The sequence below is a fragment of the Trematomus bernacchii genome, unplaced genomic scaffold, assembly GCF_902827165.1.
Source record: "Trematomus bernacchii unplaced genomic scaffold, fTreBer1.1, whole genome shotgun sequence".
NCBI lineage: Eukaryota > Metazoa > Chordata > Actinopteri > Perciformes > Nototheniidae > Trematomus > Trematomus bernacchii.
The window spans coordinates 4,027,129-4,042,257 of record NW_022988098.1 but is presented as its reverse complement, the minus strand read 5'-3'; the positions used below and the strand labels follow the sequence as shown (position 1 = coordinate 4,042,257).

General features: G+C 39.8%; 1 protein-coding gene across 1 annotated transcript; it reads right to left on the bottom strand.

The window, feature by feature from the left end:
- Positions 1 to 2,544: 2,544 nt before the first annotated feature.
- On the bottom strand, positions 2,545 to 14,888 carry comtb (catechol-O-methyltransferase b). The gene is made up of 6 exons (XM_034121798.1): positions 14,717 to 14,888; positions 13,143 to 13,314; positions 4,308 to 4,425; positions 3,532 to 3,725; positions 2,911 to 3,042; positions 2,545 to 2,832 (listed from the first exon to the last, which is right to left on the bottom strand). Coding segments are annotated over exons 1-6 (798 nt in total). The 5' UTR covers positions 14,719 to 14,888; the 3' UTR covers positions 2,545 to 2,652.
- Between the last annotated feature and the right edge of the window lie 241 nt (positions 14,889 to 15,129).

The following is a 15,129-nucleotide window of genomic DNA, read 5'->3' as shown; positions in this document are numbered from 1 at the left end:
GTCATCGAGTCCCGCCGAAGGACTGTTCCAATGTCCAGCATACTTGGAATTCTACCGAGGCCGGCGTACTTCGTAGCGGGAAATTTCGAGGCTGCCCATGTGTAGACTCCGCGGTCTTAAAATCCCCACAATGCTTTGCGCACGGACCAATTTCCAAATCTTTGGCGGGAATCGCACTCCATTTAAGGCGGGGCCTCGCATATGACGCACACCTGCACACCTGTTAGCCTGGTCCACCATTCTTCGTTTTCCGAGGCTAGGAAGGATTCTTGCCTCGCTTCTGAAGCAAGTGACTCAGAAGACATGTGCTACCAAGCAAGCGTCCTCGACATTGAGAAACACCCAATGTGTGGCCAAAAGAAGCGTGAGTGTTACGTAGTGATGTCACCATGTTACAGAAGTACACAATGGAGTCCAACAGAGGTGTTTCAGGCGGGGGGGGGAGAGTGTGTGGGAGAGAAGCTGGGATTTTAGCCTTTGCAGACCATTTACATGCACAGAAACCTACATATCACACATAAGGAAAGGGACAACCCCAAAACGCATAACAGGACCCCTTTAAGTTTACCCTTTAGGCTGGAAGCTGGATAAATCAATAACTCAATCAAATTACTTTTGTTTGGGTCCAATTATTGAAGCTATGTCAATGTGACGTATTTTCTTTTATATGTTATCTCACTTTTTAGTTGAGGCAAAAAAAAGATTGGCACTGAAGACATTTCAATGAATTCAGGGTATAAAACAAAAATGAGAGGAAATGTGATGGTTTATTACTTTATAGATGAGACCCATTATCTTTTTATTTTGCACGACTGGTTTGAAACTTGGACTTCTAATAGTGTTTTCAGTTCTTTGGGCTTTTGGAAGATTGCATGTAAATGTTAAAATGGTCAATATCAGGAAACACAGAGTATAAATGCAGAAAACCTTCTAAAAGATTTGTAAAAAAATGTATGACAGTTTTCTTCAACAATCTGTTTAAGCATTATGGATCCAGACTGAGCGAATAGAAGAAAAGACAGGATTCAAGCTCCACATGTATTCATCCTTAAAGAAGGCTGCAGCTGAGGAGAAGACGTGAGACAGCTTGCAGGATGGCACTGAGTGAATATTGGATGCTTTTATCACAGAGAGCTGAGAGCCCATGATGGAAAACACTATAAATTTTGCAAAACAGAAAACATCAACTGAGCCATCGCAGCATTTCATGCTCCAGAGGCTGGGGCAGGTTCATTTTATCTGCATGAGGACCATTTAAAAAACCTACAAAACAGAGATCCCACAGACTGTAGAAGGAAAATATGAAGAGTGACATTTTATGTAATATTTCCTGGCAGAATAAAAAATACTTCATTTTAGTATTAAATCCAAATATAAAATATGAATGAAATACAAAAAATGTGCATGCTTGCAATGCATACTTTTTCTTCAACATTGTTCTATTTTAAGCCTTAAAATCTTAATTGGATTGATGGAAATTTGCTGAAAAGATTTTCGAAATAAGAGCAAAGATCTGCTTAAACGCCTGCAGACAATACGTTCACATCCAACCTGCAAGTAGAGGCATTCCTGAAAATACATTTAAACATATAAAAGTACTTCTTACCTGCCCATTCTTCATCGACCGCTCTTGATTTTATCCATCACATGCGTTTTCCCAACAGGCCTCCCATCCATGGTCCTAAATGTGATTATATATATAAATATCTAGAGGCAAGGCTCTCCTCTCACCACCAAAAGTAAATCCTTTATCATCTCAGACAGCTGCGTGCACTCTCAAAAAGAAACAGAACAAAAACAATGGTTAAAGAAGAAGAACTGAAATGCAATCTCGTCAGGGTGAAGTGTCACGAGAAAAGTGGAGGAAAAAGCTAAACATTACAGCAGTGAGATTCTACAAATCACCGCCAAATCCCTTAAAAGCTCCCTCTCTCTCTCTCTCTCTGTCTTTTTCCTCTGTGTGCATCTCTGTCCAGGCACTCTCCCTCTCCCTCTCTCTCTCCCCCTCTCTGCTGAACTCTCTCCTTGCTCGATCTCTCGGTGCACTAATGGCCACAGATTGGGATTATCATTCAGGCGTCTGTGAAGAAAGCACTAGGTGGACGACTAGCCCGCTCCTTTTTTTTTTTTCATGCAGCTGAACCAAATGCACGAGCCCCCACCCCCCCTCACTTTGAGAGATTAGATGAGCAGCGATTTAATTCACGTGTACACACACACACTCACAGGCCACACACACTCTCTCCCCACACACACACACACACACACACACACACCTGTCAACAATGGTGGAGCATATCAGAGCGGTAAATAGGTCTGTGCCCCAAAGAATGCATCTGGATTAGATTTATTATTGATTTTATTTGGTACCCTGGGAAAAGAAGCCCCCCCCCCCCCCCCCCCTAGCTCTGTATCAGTTTGCAGCCGTCAATTAGATGCTTGAACGTAGCATCACTACTGCCGCCTGCTGTACTAATGTAGACAGAGTGCATTACATATGAAATCTATCATGTGGTGATAAGAAAATAAAGCACGCAACACAAATTCCTTCACATGTTATGTTTAATTTCAAGACTTCTAGAAAAACAGACTGAGGGAAACCAAGAGGTTAACAAGCACCTATGGAAAAGCGTTACTCTTTTGGGTTAAAAACTACCCTAAGAAGACCGACTTCTCCAGGCCATCCTCCACTTTGGTGTACTCCAGGTGAGATTTGAAGTATTGGCTCTTGTAGCGTGGGCTGCTCCGCACAAACTCCAGGTACTCAGGAGTTCCGGGGCAGATGACGTTGTCCGCCAGCAGGACGCTGCCCTTCCTAAGGAGGCCACACTCCTGATGGAAAAAAGCATCATTTATGGCATCATGGCGGAACAAATAAAATAGTTTTCTCAGTAAAAAAGCAGCACTTGCCTCCATCAGTTTTGTGTCTGGGAGGTAACGATCTTTCCAGTGATCCAGGAACACCAAATCAAACGTTTCCACCCCAAACTGCTCCTTCATTTTGGGGATTAAGTCTCCAGAGTCTCCTTCGACTAACTCGATCTAGAAACAAGAAACCAGTGGTGGAAGAAGTGCACAGACACATGTCAAAGTAAACAAGCCTATTATGCTTATTTTCAGATTTCATATTTGTATATTGTGCCTTTACTGAGACATGTTTATATGCTTTAATGTTTAAAAAGTGCATTTTTCCTAATACTGCCTGTGCACCCCAGAGCGTCCGCAGTATGCCCCATGTAAGAGTAATAATACCACCGTGTAGAAACACTCAGTTCTACGTCAAAGTTTGTATTTCATTTGTTACTTTAGTCAAATGATGAGCATCAGAATCTCTTTATTGTCATCAGACATTTTGTAAGCTTTAATTCGTTTTGATATTGCCAGATCCTACTTCATTAGACAATGTATGTTTGTATATAATGAGAGCCTGAAAAGTAACTATTACCTTAACTTGTCAAATAAATACATTGCGTAACAGCACACTGGACTGGACACATTAATGATTGCTTCTGACATGTTGTGCGACTCTACCTTGTCCTCCAGTCCCGCCCAGGCGATGACTTGTCGAGCGATCACAGCGAATTCGGGGTTAAATTCAATAGTGATGAGTTTGGCGTGGGGGGGCAGCAGGCTGGCGATGCGCACCGTGGAGTATCCGCAGTACGTTCCCAGCTCCAACACTGTGGCCGGGTTCACCTCAGACACAACTGAGTCCAGGATGCAGCCTGTTGCAATACAGAGACACAAAGAAGATTTGATTAAACACAGCTGAGTCATGTAAGGTCATTTAAAAGATATAATATGATGAGGAGCAGAGGTGGAAGAAGTACTCAGATATTTTGTAACAGTAGAAATACCAGAGTGTAGGAATACTCTGTTACAAGTAGAAATCCTGCAATCAAAATGTTACTCAAGTAAAAGTATAAAAACATTGGCACCAAAATATACTTGAAGTAACCAAAAGTCCTCATTATGCAGATTGGTCTATTTCAGAATTGTATGTATCAATAAAGTGTTTATCAAAGCTGGTAAAGGTGCAGCTAGTTTTAATGACTTTGTATACTGCAGGGTAGCTTGTGAATTCACTCCAGGTGGAACTAAAGTGTTATTTAAGTGTTGATTATATTTCACATCATTAATCCAAATCTGCAAAGTAACTAAGATATTTAATTGTAGTGGAGTAAAAGTACAAAGCAGCAACAAATTGAAATATTCAAGTAAAGTACAAGTACCTCAAAATTGTACTTAAGTACAGTACTTGAGTGAATCCACTTAGTGACTTTACACCACTGATGAGGAGACAGTACCTTTCTCATCCCCCACATTCATGGCCCACTCCTGGTTCCTGCAGTACTGATCGATGGCTCTCACCACGCTGCGAGGGTCCCCTCTGGTGGCGTTCTGCTGTACTGCACCCAGGATCCTCTGAACAAAAAAGACCATACTTTCCTTTAGGGGCTTTAAAAAAAAATGTCTTTAAAGTCAACAACAACACAACATTGAATATTCATGCACAAATACTTTTCCAGATGAAAATAAAGAAGAGATGACATATAACTAGATTCATTCCAACAGGGTATATGCAGGAATCCTGAAGTCAAATGTAATACCTTTTAAGACCTTTTTTAAGACCCTTTCCATACATGTTAAGAACTCATCGCCACTTGGAGTTTTAACCGGTTACATTAGCGACACACTTTACCTCACATTTACTATATACAGTATTTATTGTCCTTCCTCCTTATCTTCCAACCATTTGGACGCAAACTTGCATTTCCCCATAACGATGTTGTTTAACAACCGGCGTAAACGGACCTTTGTGCGCTATCAAGCAGTGAGCGTGCGATGTCCTGTTCAGATGACGTCAAATCCAACGGGATGCCATAAATAAACTACACAGAATCACACTACACACCTACGCAATGATTACATTCAGGCAGACTGTAGAACACAACCTCTTTGGACAATTTATATACTTATTGAAAACAAGCTACAAAATGTAATACCTTGGAAAACACCGTTTAATACTTTTTAATAGCCTTCATTTTCTTACTTTTTAAGACCCCGCGGACACCCTGTTCAAGTACACACTTCACTGTAATTACAATGTTGAGGTACTATATTTGAGTCTTTCCTTTTCATGCCATTTTGTACTTATTTACAACTAAACTTTATATTTTATTTTTTTTAATTCTACTTCATTTATCTGAAAGCTTTGTCTTACTTTTACGTTTTTGTACAGAAAACATCTGAAGAGCAACTTTTTGATCGTCCAAAGTTATTCTTCATTTCATCAATCGGACAATATGCCGATTTTTCTATTTATATATCATATCTTTTGTGTTAAGGTTTCATTGTTGTTTAAACAAATAAATCGTGCTGTCCCTTTAGGCTCTGGGTAACATTGACAGCATTTCTCACTATTTACAAGTTTTTACAAATCAACTAATTGCTCAATTCAATCAATGAATAGAGAAATTAATCAGCACTATCTAACTAAGTGTTTCTGTTATTATCTAGTTCAGACATAACTCATGTTTAAAATGTTTATAGACAGCAGCATATAGTTTGAGTTTGGCGTCTAGGCTTCGGCCTCATCTCTCCCCGCAGATATTTTTCACATCGAACAATGAGGATCATTAGATAACGGGGACTACAGGTGCATGCTGGGTGGTGGTGGAGCAGAAAAGAAGCAGCGTAGCAGAAGCAGGACAGCAGCAGCATTATGAGGCAGAGGGAGAGAGAGCAGCTTAAAAAGAGCGCCCGATTACAGAGGGTGTGTTTGGTTGGTTGCATGAGGGGCTAAGGCATATCACATGTGGATCATTGGTGCTCAAGGTGAGTGCCTGATGTAGCTCACAGGCTTCACTCCAATTATTATATCTAGAAAAAGGCTGCTGCATATCAGCTTGAAGTGAAGATCAAGATTACGAGGCCATTTGTGATCATAGATTCAGCAAGAGGCAATATCCTGACCAAATGTTGACCAAGGATCATCATATAAGGCAGGGGTGTCCAAACTACAGTCCGGGGGCCAAATGCGGCCCACGGACAATTTTGAATCGGCCCTCAGCAAATTAAAAAAGCATAATGTAATGCGGCCCACAAATGAAACTTATGCTTGTCTTATCTTGTACTTCTTAACTATATATGTACAAATATATTACACAGTAGTATTCATGTGTTAATGAGAACACTTTTCAAATAAATTCAGTCAATTAAAGTTGGAAACATTTTCTAACATATCTTAGTTGATAAAAAAAAAACTTATTTACCTAACAAGCTTGAAATACACCCCTTCCTATTTCTCCTTATTATAATCAAATGATTATTACTGTGATGTAGGCGGTTTAAAAAGAAATGCATTTTCAAGTATCAAGCATCATTTATCTACATTTGATTAATTTTGCTGACTTATAAGTGAACTTATGAGGCGATATACCTCACCCCTAGTGAGCGTCCCAGCACTTCGTATATTTTTCTGTATGTGGCCCTCGTGAAAAAAGTTTGGACACCCCTGATATAAGGCATAACTATATAGTTTGTTCCTACTACTCCATCCTCAGCATGTTTTCTGATCCTGCACTCCTGGCTGCCATCAGCTGATCACCACCAATAATCTGTTCTTTACAGGCAGCCGCTTCTCAAGTTGTCAAGCCTTTCTAGGTAGTGGTCCGCCTGTGTGTCTTTTAACCTGTTGCTGATTCACTGTTTGTCTAAGGATTGTACTGGGCTTTCTTTGCTTAACCTAATCTCAAAATCTACACCGATCATGTGTTTTTACTGATCCTGCGTCTCAGGACAGAGGTCGGTGTGTACTGACAGACTCCTTCACTCTCCTGTTTGTTTTGTTCCAGTAACTGTGGGAAAAAGTGTGACTGAGTCTCAGGACAGCATGAATAGAAAGTGCAACCTGAGCAGAGTTTTAATCAACTAGCAAAAACAATACCACAGCAGAGGGTGTGCAGAATGGCCCAAATCTACGTTTTTTTTCAAAGAGCTTGCAACATAATAATATTTTTCGGGAACTGAGAGCTACATCCTGCCTCACATCTAAAGAAGAATACATTACAATTTGTACAATTACTGCTTTTATTCATATACTGTACAGAGCCACACTGTGAAAAAAGTTGTGATAAAAAACAACAAGGCCTAAAGTGTGTGTGTGTGCGTGTGTGTGTGTGTGTGTGTGTGTGTGTGTGTGTGTGTGTGTGTGAGTTTATAAAGACGGTTGAAGAAGCTTCGACCCTAATTAATTTGCGCAACATTTTATTTTCTCAGGAAACTATGTATAAGTGTGGATTTACACATTTGTCCCATATACTCTATACATATATTTGTACACATGCTTGTAGACTGTTGTGTACGTTGGATGTAACTATAGGAAATACAAATCACATTTGGGCTCTGCTTTATGTTTGTGAATTTCTGTTGGTGTTTATTTCATGTATAATTTACGAGATACGGTTTTTTATATGTCGTAGCTGCTATATTGTACTGCTATGTGGTAAATACTTGTGTATGCTGCTCTTGCTCTTTTTGCATATCATGTATTTTGTTTTTGCTATGTTTGTAAAATGTATTTTCTTAAATGTTTTATGTGAGGGACTGCGGATGGAAATTAGCTCAAAGCTAAATCTGTCACTGTTACGCTTGACACATTTTAATGTTTTAAGTGTTCATTACTGTGCATTGTCCCTGCCAAATAAACGATTAAATGAAATGAAAATGTAAGAAAACAGGTCTAACAAGATCTAACCTGAAACCATAGACAGGGTTCTTACACCTTTTCCAAAGTCAAATTCAAGCACTTTACAAGCATTTTCAAGGTGCATTTTCAAGCTTTTCAAGCATCTTACAGCTGTTGTAAATTACATATTTATATACACATACTTATACTCAAATGATTATTTCCCTACCTTACATTAAATCAGATGTTCTTTATGCTATAAACAACCAAATGTGTGTTTCGTAATAGCATTCTACATGAGGATGAAAAATTAAAAATGTTAGAGAAGAAAACTAAGTTTAATATTTCAAAATGTGTGACCCATCTGTACGTAGACTGGGCATCCCATATAACCTGGCTGAGCCAATATAAAACAATCAGCCAAATAACTTTTCAATACATTATTGATTACTATTTTTGAGGTACTTTTAGGTTGGCAGTAAACACAAGTCAGAGGTAAATGGTGTACTTTGACTCCACTACATGTATTTAATACCTTTAGTTACTTTACAGATCTGGATGAATGATGTGAAATATAATCAAGTGTTAAATGAGACTTTAGTTCCACCTGGAGTAAATTCACAAGCTACTCTGTAGTATACAAAGTCATTCAAACTAGCTGCACCTTTACCAGCTTTGATAACACTTTAATGATCAATCATTATAAAACATATCATATACAATTATGAGGGATGCTCCGATTGCCAATTTTGGGGCCGATCGCCGGAATCAGTATCGGCCGATACCGATCGCCGATCCGATCGAGTGGGCGGGGCCTATGGGGATCTTCCATTTAAAGTGATGTTTAAAACTCAGTTAATGGGGCTCATTCACTGGCGCTTCCACAAACCAACCAACCAACCAACATAATTATTACATTCAAATGAAGTACATTATTCAAGTTTACATTAACTTGGGATAATAACACGGGAGAAATTAGCGGAAGCGCTCTCTTTTCCTCTCTCCCCGTCTCTCTCCCTCCTGACAGCCCGTCAGTATCTCCTGCAGCTCACTGATCCAGTAATGAGTGACCCGACAGTGAAGAATAAATATATTTATAACTAGTTTAGCTTGTTCCAGAGGTAGATCAAATAGCTAAGTGTGTTAGGTCTAACTCTTAATGTGTGTTCTGCTCCGCTCACCGGTCCGTCACAGCGGGTGGAGCTGCAGGATTTCTGCTTCACACACACGTTGCATACCGCTATTTTATTGTCATTTTCGGACACTTAAAATACTGCCAGACTAGTGAAGCCATTTTGGCGAGCTTGTTTTGCCGCGCACAGAGAAAAGTGTCATGTATTTTACATGCAACGATAGCCTAATCTAAAATGCTCTACTCTGGCGTACCTTTTGTGTGGTGTGTGGCTCGTCAGCGCAGACTCTCGCATCGTTATTGTTGCACACTTTGCAGGAGGCTACTCTTGGGCTTCGCTTGACCCTCGTCTTAGCCATGGCTTGTATTTGTCTTCTGCTAGCCAACGCTCGTTGAAACGGCAACCTCCTGGCATACTCAGGGATGCAAACTCATCAGGTATGAAAAAGGTGACAAGGATCCGAGCCCCCCGACCCCACGGAATATCGGCTTTAAAATGAGGAATAACAGAGGATTTTAGCAGTCAGAACAACTAAAGCAGCAGTTAATAATAACAGAAACGCCAAAGAGTCACATCTAATAGAAATATATTTAAGCATTTATTTTAATTGTGTAGCAGTCAGTTTATAATTTTGGCAGGACTGTTGAGCATTTTGAAAATGTATTTTCATGCCTCTGTGCAAGGCTGTCTTTCTATCTTTATAGCCAGTGGTGTAAAGTAACCAAGTTCATAAACTCAACAAGTACTATACTTGGGTACAATTTTGAGATACTTGTACTTTATTTAAGTATTTCAATGTTTTGCTACTTTGTTCTTCTTCTCCTCTACAGTTCAGAGGTACATGGTGTACTTTTCCTCCACTACATGTATTTAATACCTTTAGTTACTTTACAGATGTGGATGAATGCTGTGAAATATAATCAAGTGTTAAATCAGACTTTAGTTCCACCTGGAGTAAATTCACAAGCTACCCTGCAGTATACAAAGTCATTCAAACTAGCTGCACCTTTACCAGCTTTGAAAACACTTTCATGATCAATCATTATAAAACATATCATATCTATTATTCTGAAATGGACCAATCTGCACAATGACTACTTTTACTGTCGCTACTTTAACTATATTTTGATGATGATACTTTTCTACTTTTACTTGAGTAACATTTTGAATGCAGGACTTTTACTGTAACAGAGTATTCCTACACTCTGGTACTTCTACTTTTACTCAAGAACAAGATCTGAGTACTTCTACTTGTACTCAAGTACAAGACCTGAGTACTTCTACTTGTACTCAAGAACAAGATCTGAGTACTTCTACTTGTACTCAAGTACAAGACCTGAATACTTCAACTTTTACTCAAGTACAAGATCTGAGTGCTTCTACTTTTACTCAAGTACAAGATACTTATACCACCTCCGTTTATAGGCTATGAAAGAAACTATTTGAAAACGAAGGCTAAAGCTAACGTTAGCAGATAGTGACAATGTATGCTAGTTAGCTATCTCAACGATTCATTAAATAATATTGCGACAGAAACACTTTTCAGTGCACATCACGCTCTGCCGCTCCGACAGGGAGCTCTGCTCTGAACACCCCGTTCTAACCAGCGGTCCAGTCTGTGCCACAGTTCTACCGCACAGTTAATATTAACGAACGCACCGTAGGTAATGTAGCTGCTGAAGCTAGACCCTCATCCCGGAGCAGCAGAGCCTTATTATACATCCATGAGCAGAGCTGACAGGCAGGAAGACTTGTGCTCCCGCTTCATTATAATATATAAAAAAAAGAACACCATGCGTGTCATGATGGCACATAACAGCTCGCGGCCGCAGATTACTCCGGGTCCCAGACCCCCCCCATACCCCAAAAATATTTTTATTGCAGATCTACATGAATCACACAAACGACCTATTTTGGAATCAAAACGGCAAATTTCGCCGAAAGGTGACAAGTTTGCATCCCTGCATACTGTCATCTATCACTCTCATCAGAATGCCCAGGTCACACACGTAACAAAAACACTTGCCGGGAAGGCCGGAGCGGAGCTGTTTTATGTAAAAGCGAAGCAATTAAGCGCGCTCCGACTTCTTTATTTTCTTTTAATCTAAAAAGCGAAGTAAAGCATTTACAATTTCAAGCACTTTGTCCCAAATTCAAGCACCATTCCCAAAATTCAAGCACTTTTCAAACCTTGAAACCACCTCGTACAATTTCAAGCATTTTCAAGGATTTCCAGCACCCGTACGCACCCTGCATAGACCTTTCTTTCCCATGTGTAAAAAATACAAATCACTGTAGCTGCATTTCATTAAGTTGTCTGGCTGCTCTACTGTTAGACATGCTGCTTCACTGGGACACTGTAACAGAGCCATTGTTTATGTGATTACATCTGTGCTTCTACTGCTATGACAAGTTAATCTAATAAAATAGAATTGAATCTCTTCTCTAGCTGCTTGAGTAGCCTCCAGTCAAATGTAGCATTTTATATCTGTGCAGAGAGATGTAAAGATTTAAGCTGTAAAAATACCACAGTGGTGAGAAAAAAAAACTGAACAGAGGCGCAAAGTTTCGAATTAGATGTGACAACACCCAGGACAGATGTATGTTGACTAATAAACATAGTGATGAAGAAGTTGTGAAAAACATAGAGATGAACAACTTCTATATTTGACTACACAATGTGTATGACGTTTATTACCTTCTAAAAAAATAGAGGGACAACTGTTGCTATGGTACTCTGAACATTCTAAGGTACCATAGCAACACACTGACACTGTCCAACTGAAGGTAAATGATCACAGAAAAGTTTATGTTTAACCACAGGTTATCATTAATGGGAAACAATCACCGCTAAGATACACTTCAATACATCAAGAGGCATCTCCTCTTGCACTTGATGTAGCTCTTTTATCTCCTCTTGCACTTTATGTAGCCCTTTTATCTTCTCCTGCACTTTATATGTCGTAGCTGCTACATTGTACTGCCATATGGTAAATGTTTATAATATATGCTGCTCATGCTCTTTCTGCATATCATGTATTTATTTTGCTATGTATATAAATGTCATGTTCTTAAATGTTGTATGTGAGGGACTACGGATGGAAACTAGCTCAAAGCTAAAATCCGGCATGTTTACGTTTTTAAAGCATTATTTGTTTTAAATGTTCATCAATGTGCACTGTCCCTCTTCAAATAAACGATTAAATTAAAAGAAATTATGTCCTTGAAAGGGCACATTTTCAGGTTCATATTTGTATTTTTAGCGCAGGGCTATTCAATTGGCAAATCCGGCCCCGGGGTTATATTTACTGGCACTTTGAGTATAATGTTAAAAAGTAATCTACTTTATTTATTTATTTTTTTGGGCCAGAGTGCCTTTATTCCAGAGAGGGTGTTAAATTGAGAGATAGAGGGGAAGACATTGCCTGAAAACTTCGGCGGGCTCGGGTTTCGAACCCACCTACTAGCTACTGTAGTGTATTGCATCTCTGCGTGAATGATTAGATCATTTCACCTAAATTAAATCAAATGAAATGATGTTGATGGTTAAATTAGCTTCACATGTAGGCCTACTGAGTTCTGAACTTGCCGTTTAGATCTATAAAGGCCTTGGGGCTATGTTGTTTGATTTAATTAAACACAATATATGCACTCCACTATGCTGTTGTAGTATTAACTGTATCTGAAGCTCTTAATTATGATTGCTCATATTTCAAGCCATCTTTTTCCCGGCCCCGTGCTTTGGAAAATGTTCATCAACCGGCCCCATTCCAAACTAATTGAATAGCCCTGCTCGACTGTGACATGTCTCCATGCTTTAATGTTCAAAAAGCTCTTTATTTTTCTCATACTGCCTGTGCTGCAGCACCTCTTTTCACCCTCTGTCTGAAACCAGAGCCCAGTCTGCTCTGATTGGTTAAGTGGCCAGCTCTGTTGTGATTGGTCGACCGCTTAGAGATGTCCCGCCCCTTAGCCTATCACGTAAAATGTGTTGGAGCGCTAGCCAATAAAGTGTGAGTGTTACATAGTGATGTCACTATGTCACGGAAGTAAACAAAGGTGTGCAATGGATGCGTTTCAGGCAGGGGGGGGGGGGGGGGGAGTGTGTGGGAGAGAAAACATATATACTAGCAACGTGGCTCTATGGCTGTCTTTCAGTTAGTTCATCACTAATTACATTTTACTTAGTGTGTGGAGTCTTCTCTTTTTGGAATTTACTAAGTTTCATCGTTACCATGTCTCAGTCTCTTCCACCTGTATGATCATTAACGTTCATTAGTGTGTTGGGGGCTGGTGAATACTGTAGATGTGAGGCCCACCTGAGCACGTGTGGACTGGGTCACAGTGTCCAGTATCCGCACCACAATGACATCATGCCAGATCAGCGCCAGTCCTGGATGATACTGCACAACAGCTGGGATCACCCATCTGTAGAGAGCATACAGGAGAGCAGCTCCACCGGTGATACTGTACAGAAGAGTCAGCCACATCCTGCAAGCAGAGAAATAAACATGACTTCAGCATGGTTATATATACTGATGCGTCAGAGAAACTGTGATAAACGATGCACACAATAACAACACATCTGCAGGAAAGAAATGAAAGCTCTCATATCTCCCCTCTCTCTTTGTGTGAGGCTAATGAGATGGGTGTTTACTATGCAGGGTACAATACACTCTCTCGGCTCCTGTTTTCATTATCAGCCGCCGCCAGGTCCAAGCTGCACACCCACACGCATCCCAATGTGCTGGTATCACTGTACGATATCATTTCATATCCACTGCAATAAGAGCTGGTAAACACACAACACAGGCCCACTCACAGAAACAATAAATGTGTTGATGAATTGTTGTAAAACAAGGGGGAGAAAGGCACAGCCAGAATCCTCAAACAAGGGCTCTTTCTGTGAGGAAGCTGGGAAGAGAACGGCTGGAAACATTACCTTGCACATATAATGTAACTGTGAGAGAACAGCAGGGTTTGAGGTAATTACTTTTGATGTGGAGTTTGAGTCGCATGGCAACTGGCTGAGGGTTCAGATGTGTGTCACAAACAGAGAGCACCAGTACTCTAACCTTTACTTTGGCGTCCTCCTGACCAACACACCGTGAGAGATTTACAGAGAGCAGACTGGCATGGTTTGGTAAACACATGCTTTTCATGTTCTCATCACTGTGCAGAGAGATATTTACCAAGTTGAATCCTGTGCATATGATTTAAAAATCCCATCTCGATGCAAAAACATCAGGATATATTTTAAAATAAAAAACAGGAATATAAAGTTGATCAAAACATCTCAAAGTTGTTCATTATTTCAGAAGCAGAATACTTTATTTGTCCTGGGGTGTGACAGTTGCTCCATTTTAAAATGGTATAGACAAATACATGAATACAAAAACAATATAAAAATAGTAATTTTTTTATAACAATTTTTAGGTAGAATAAAAATAAAATGACAAAATACAATTTATTTTAAAAAGTATGTATATACAATGGTGTTAGAGTGGGAAGGTCCAATAAAGTTTACAACTAAAATCGAATAAAAAGATTAAATCAAACATAGGAGTTAAAGTGAAAAAACAAAAATAAGGGGTAATTATATAAATATAAAAAAAAATATGTATATAGACACAAGATAAAATGCATGATTTAAGATATAATATATTTGTTCCTAAAATGGCCTGACTGAAGAGTGTCACCAGCTATGTCAGTTTGGCACTGAACACACAACACAACGAGTGCACACACACTCTCCAGCTCAAAACAGGAATTAGTAGCAGCCTGAGCCGTGGTCTCCCTTGTGCAACAGGAACAAACCAGGTTAGACAGACAATAACACATGGTACTTTCTTCAAGGGTCTGTCTTTAAAATCTGAACAGAAATCAGACTTACATGTGAGGGCAGGTGGTGCTCCCTGTCTTCTCTGCCCTCCTCTCGCCGTGAGAGGAAAATATGTGAGGCTTCTAGCAGGCGGACATATGCCTGCCCTCATGTGAGACTAACTCCTCCCTCCTTCTTCCTTCCATCCCCCTCTCCGTGCTCTGCTGAGAGAGCATGAACTCACTCACTCACTCACTCACTCACTCACTCACACACACACACACACACACACGCTCGAGGATCCCTTGGCATGTATCCAGGCTCACTCTGAGTGTTGTTGCAACCACTACTGTGCATGTCTAGATGTTTGAACTGATCATTTATTAATTTAATTTCGATTACATTTTTTTCTGAAAAGCACCTAAAATGTTGTTACTAACACAGACTGCTTTTATTTTTAAATAATACAACCCTCTCCAGTCCCC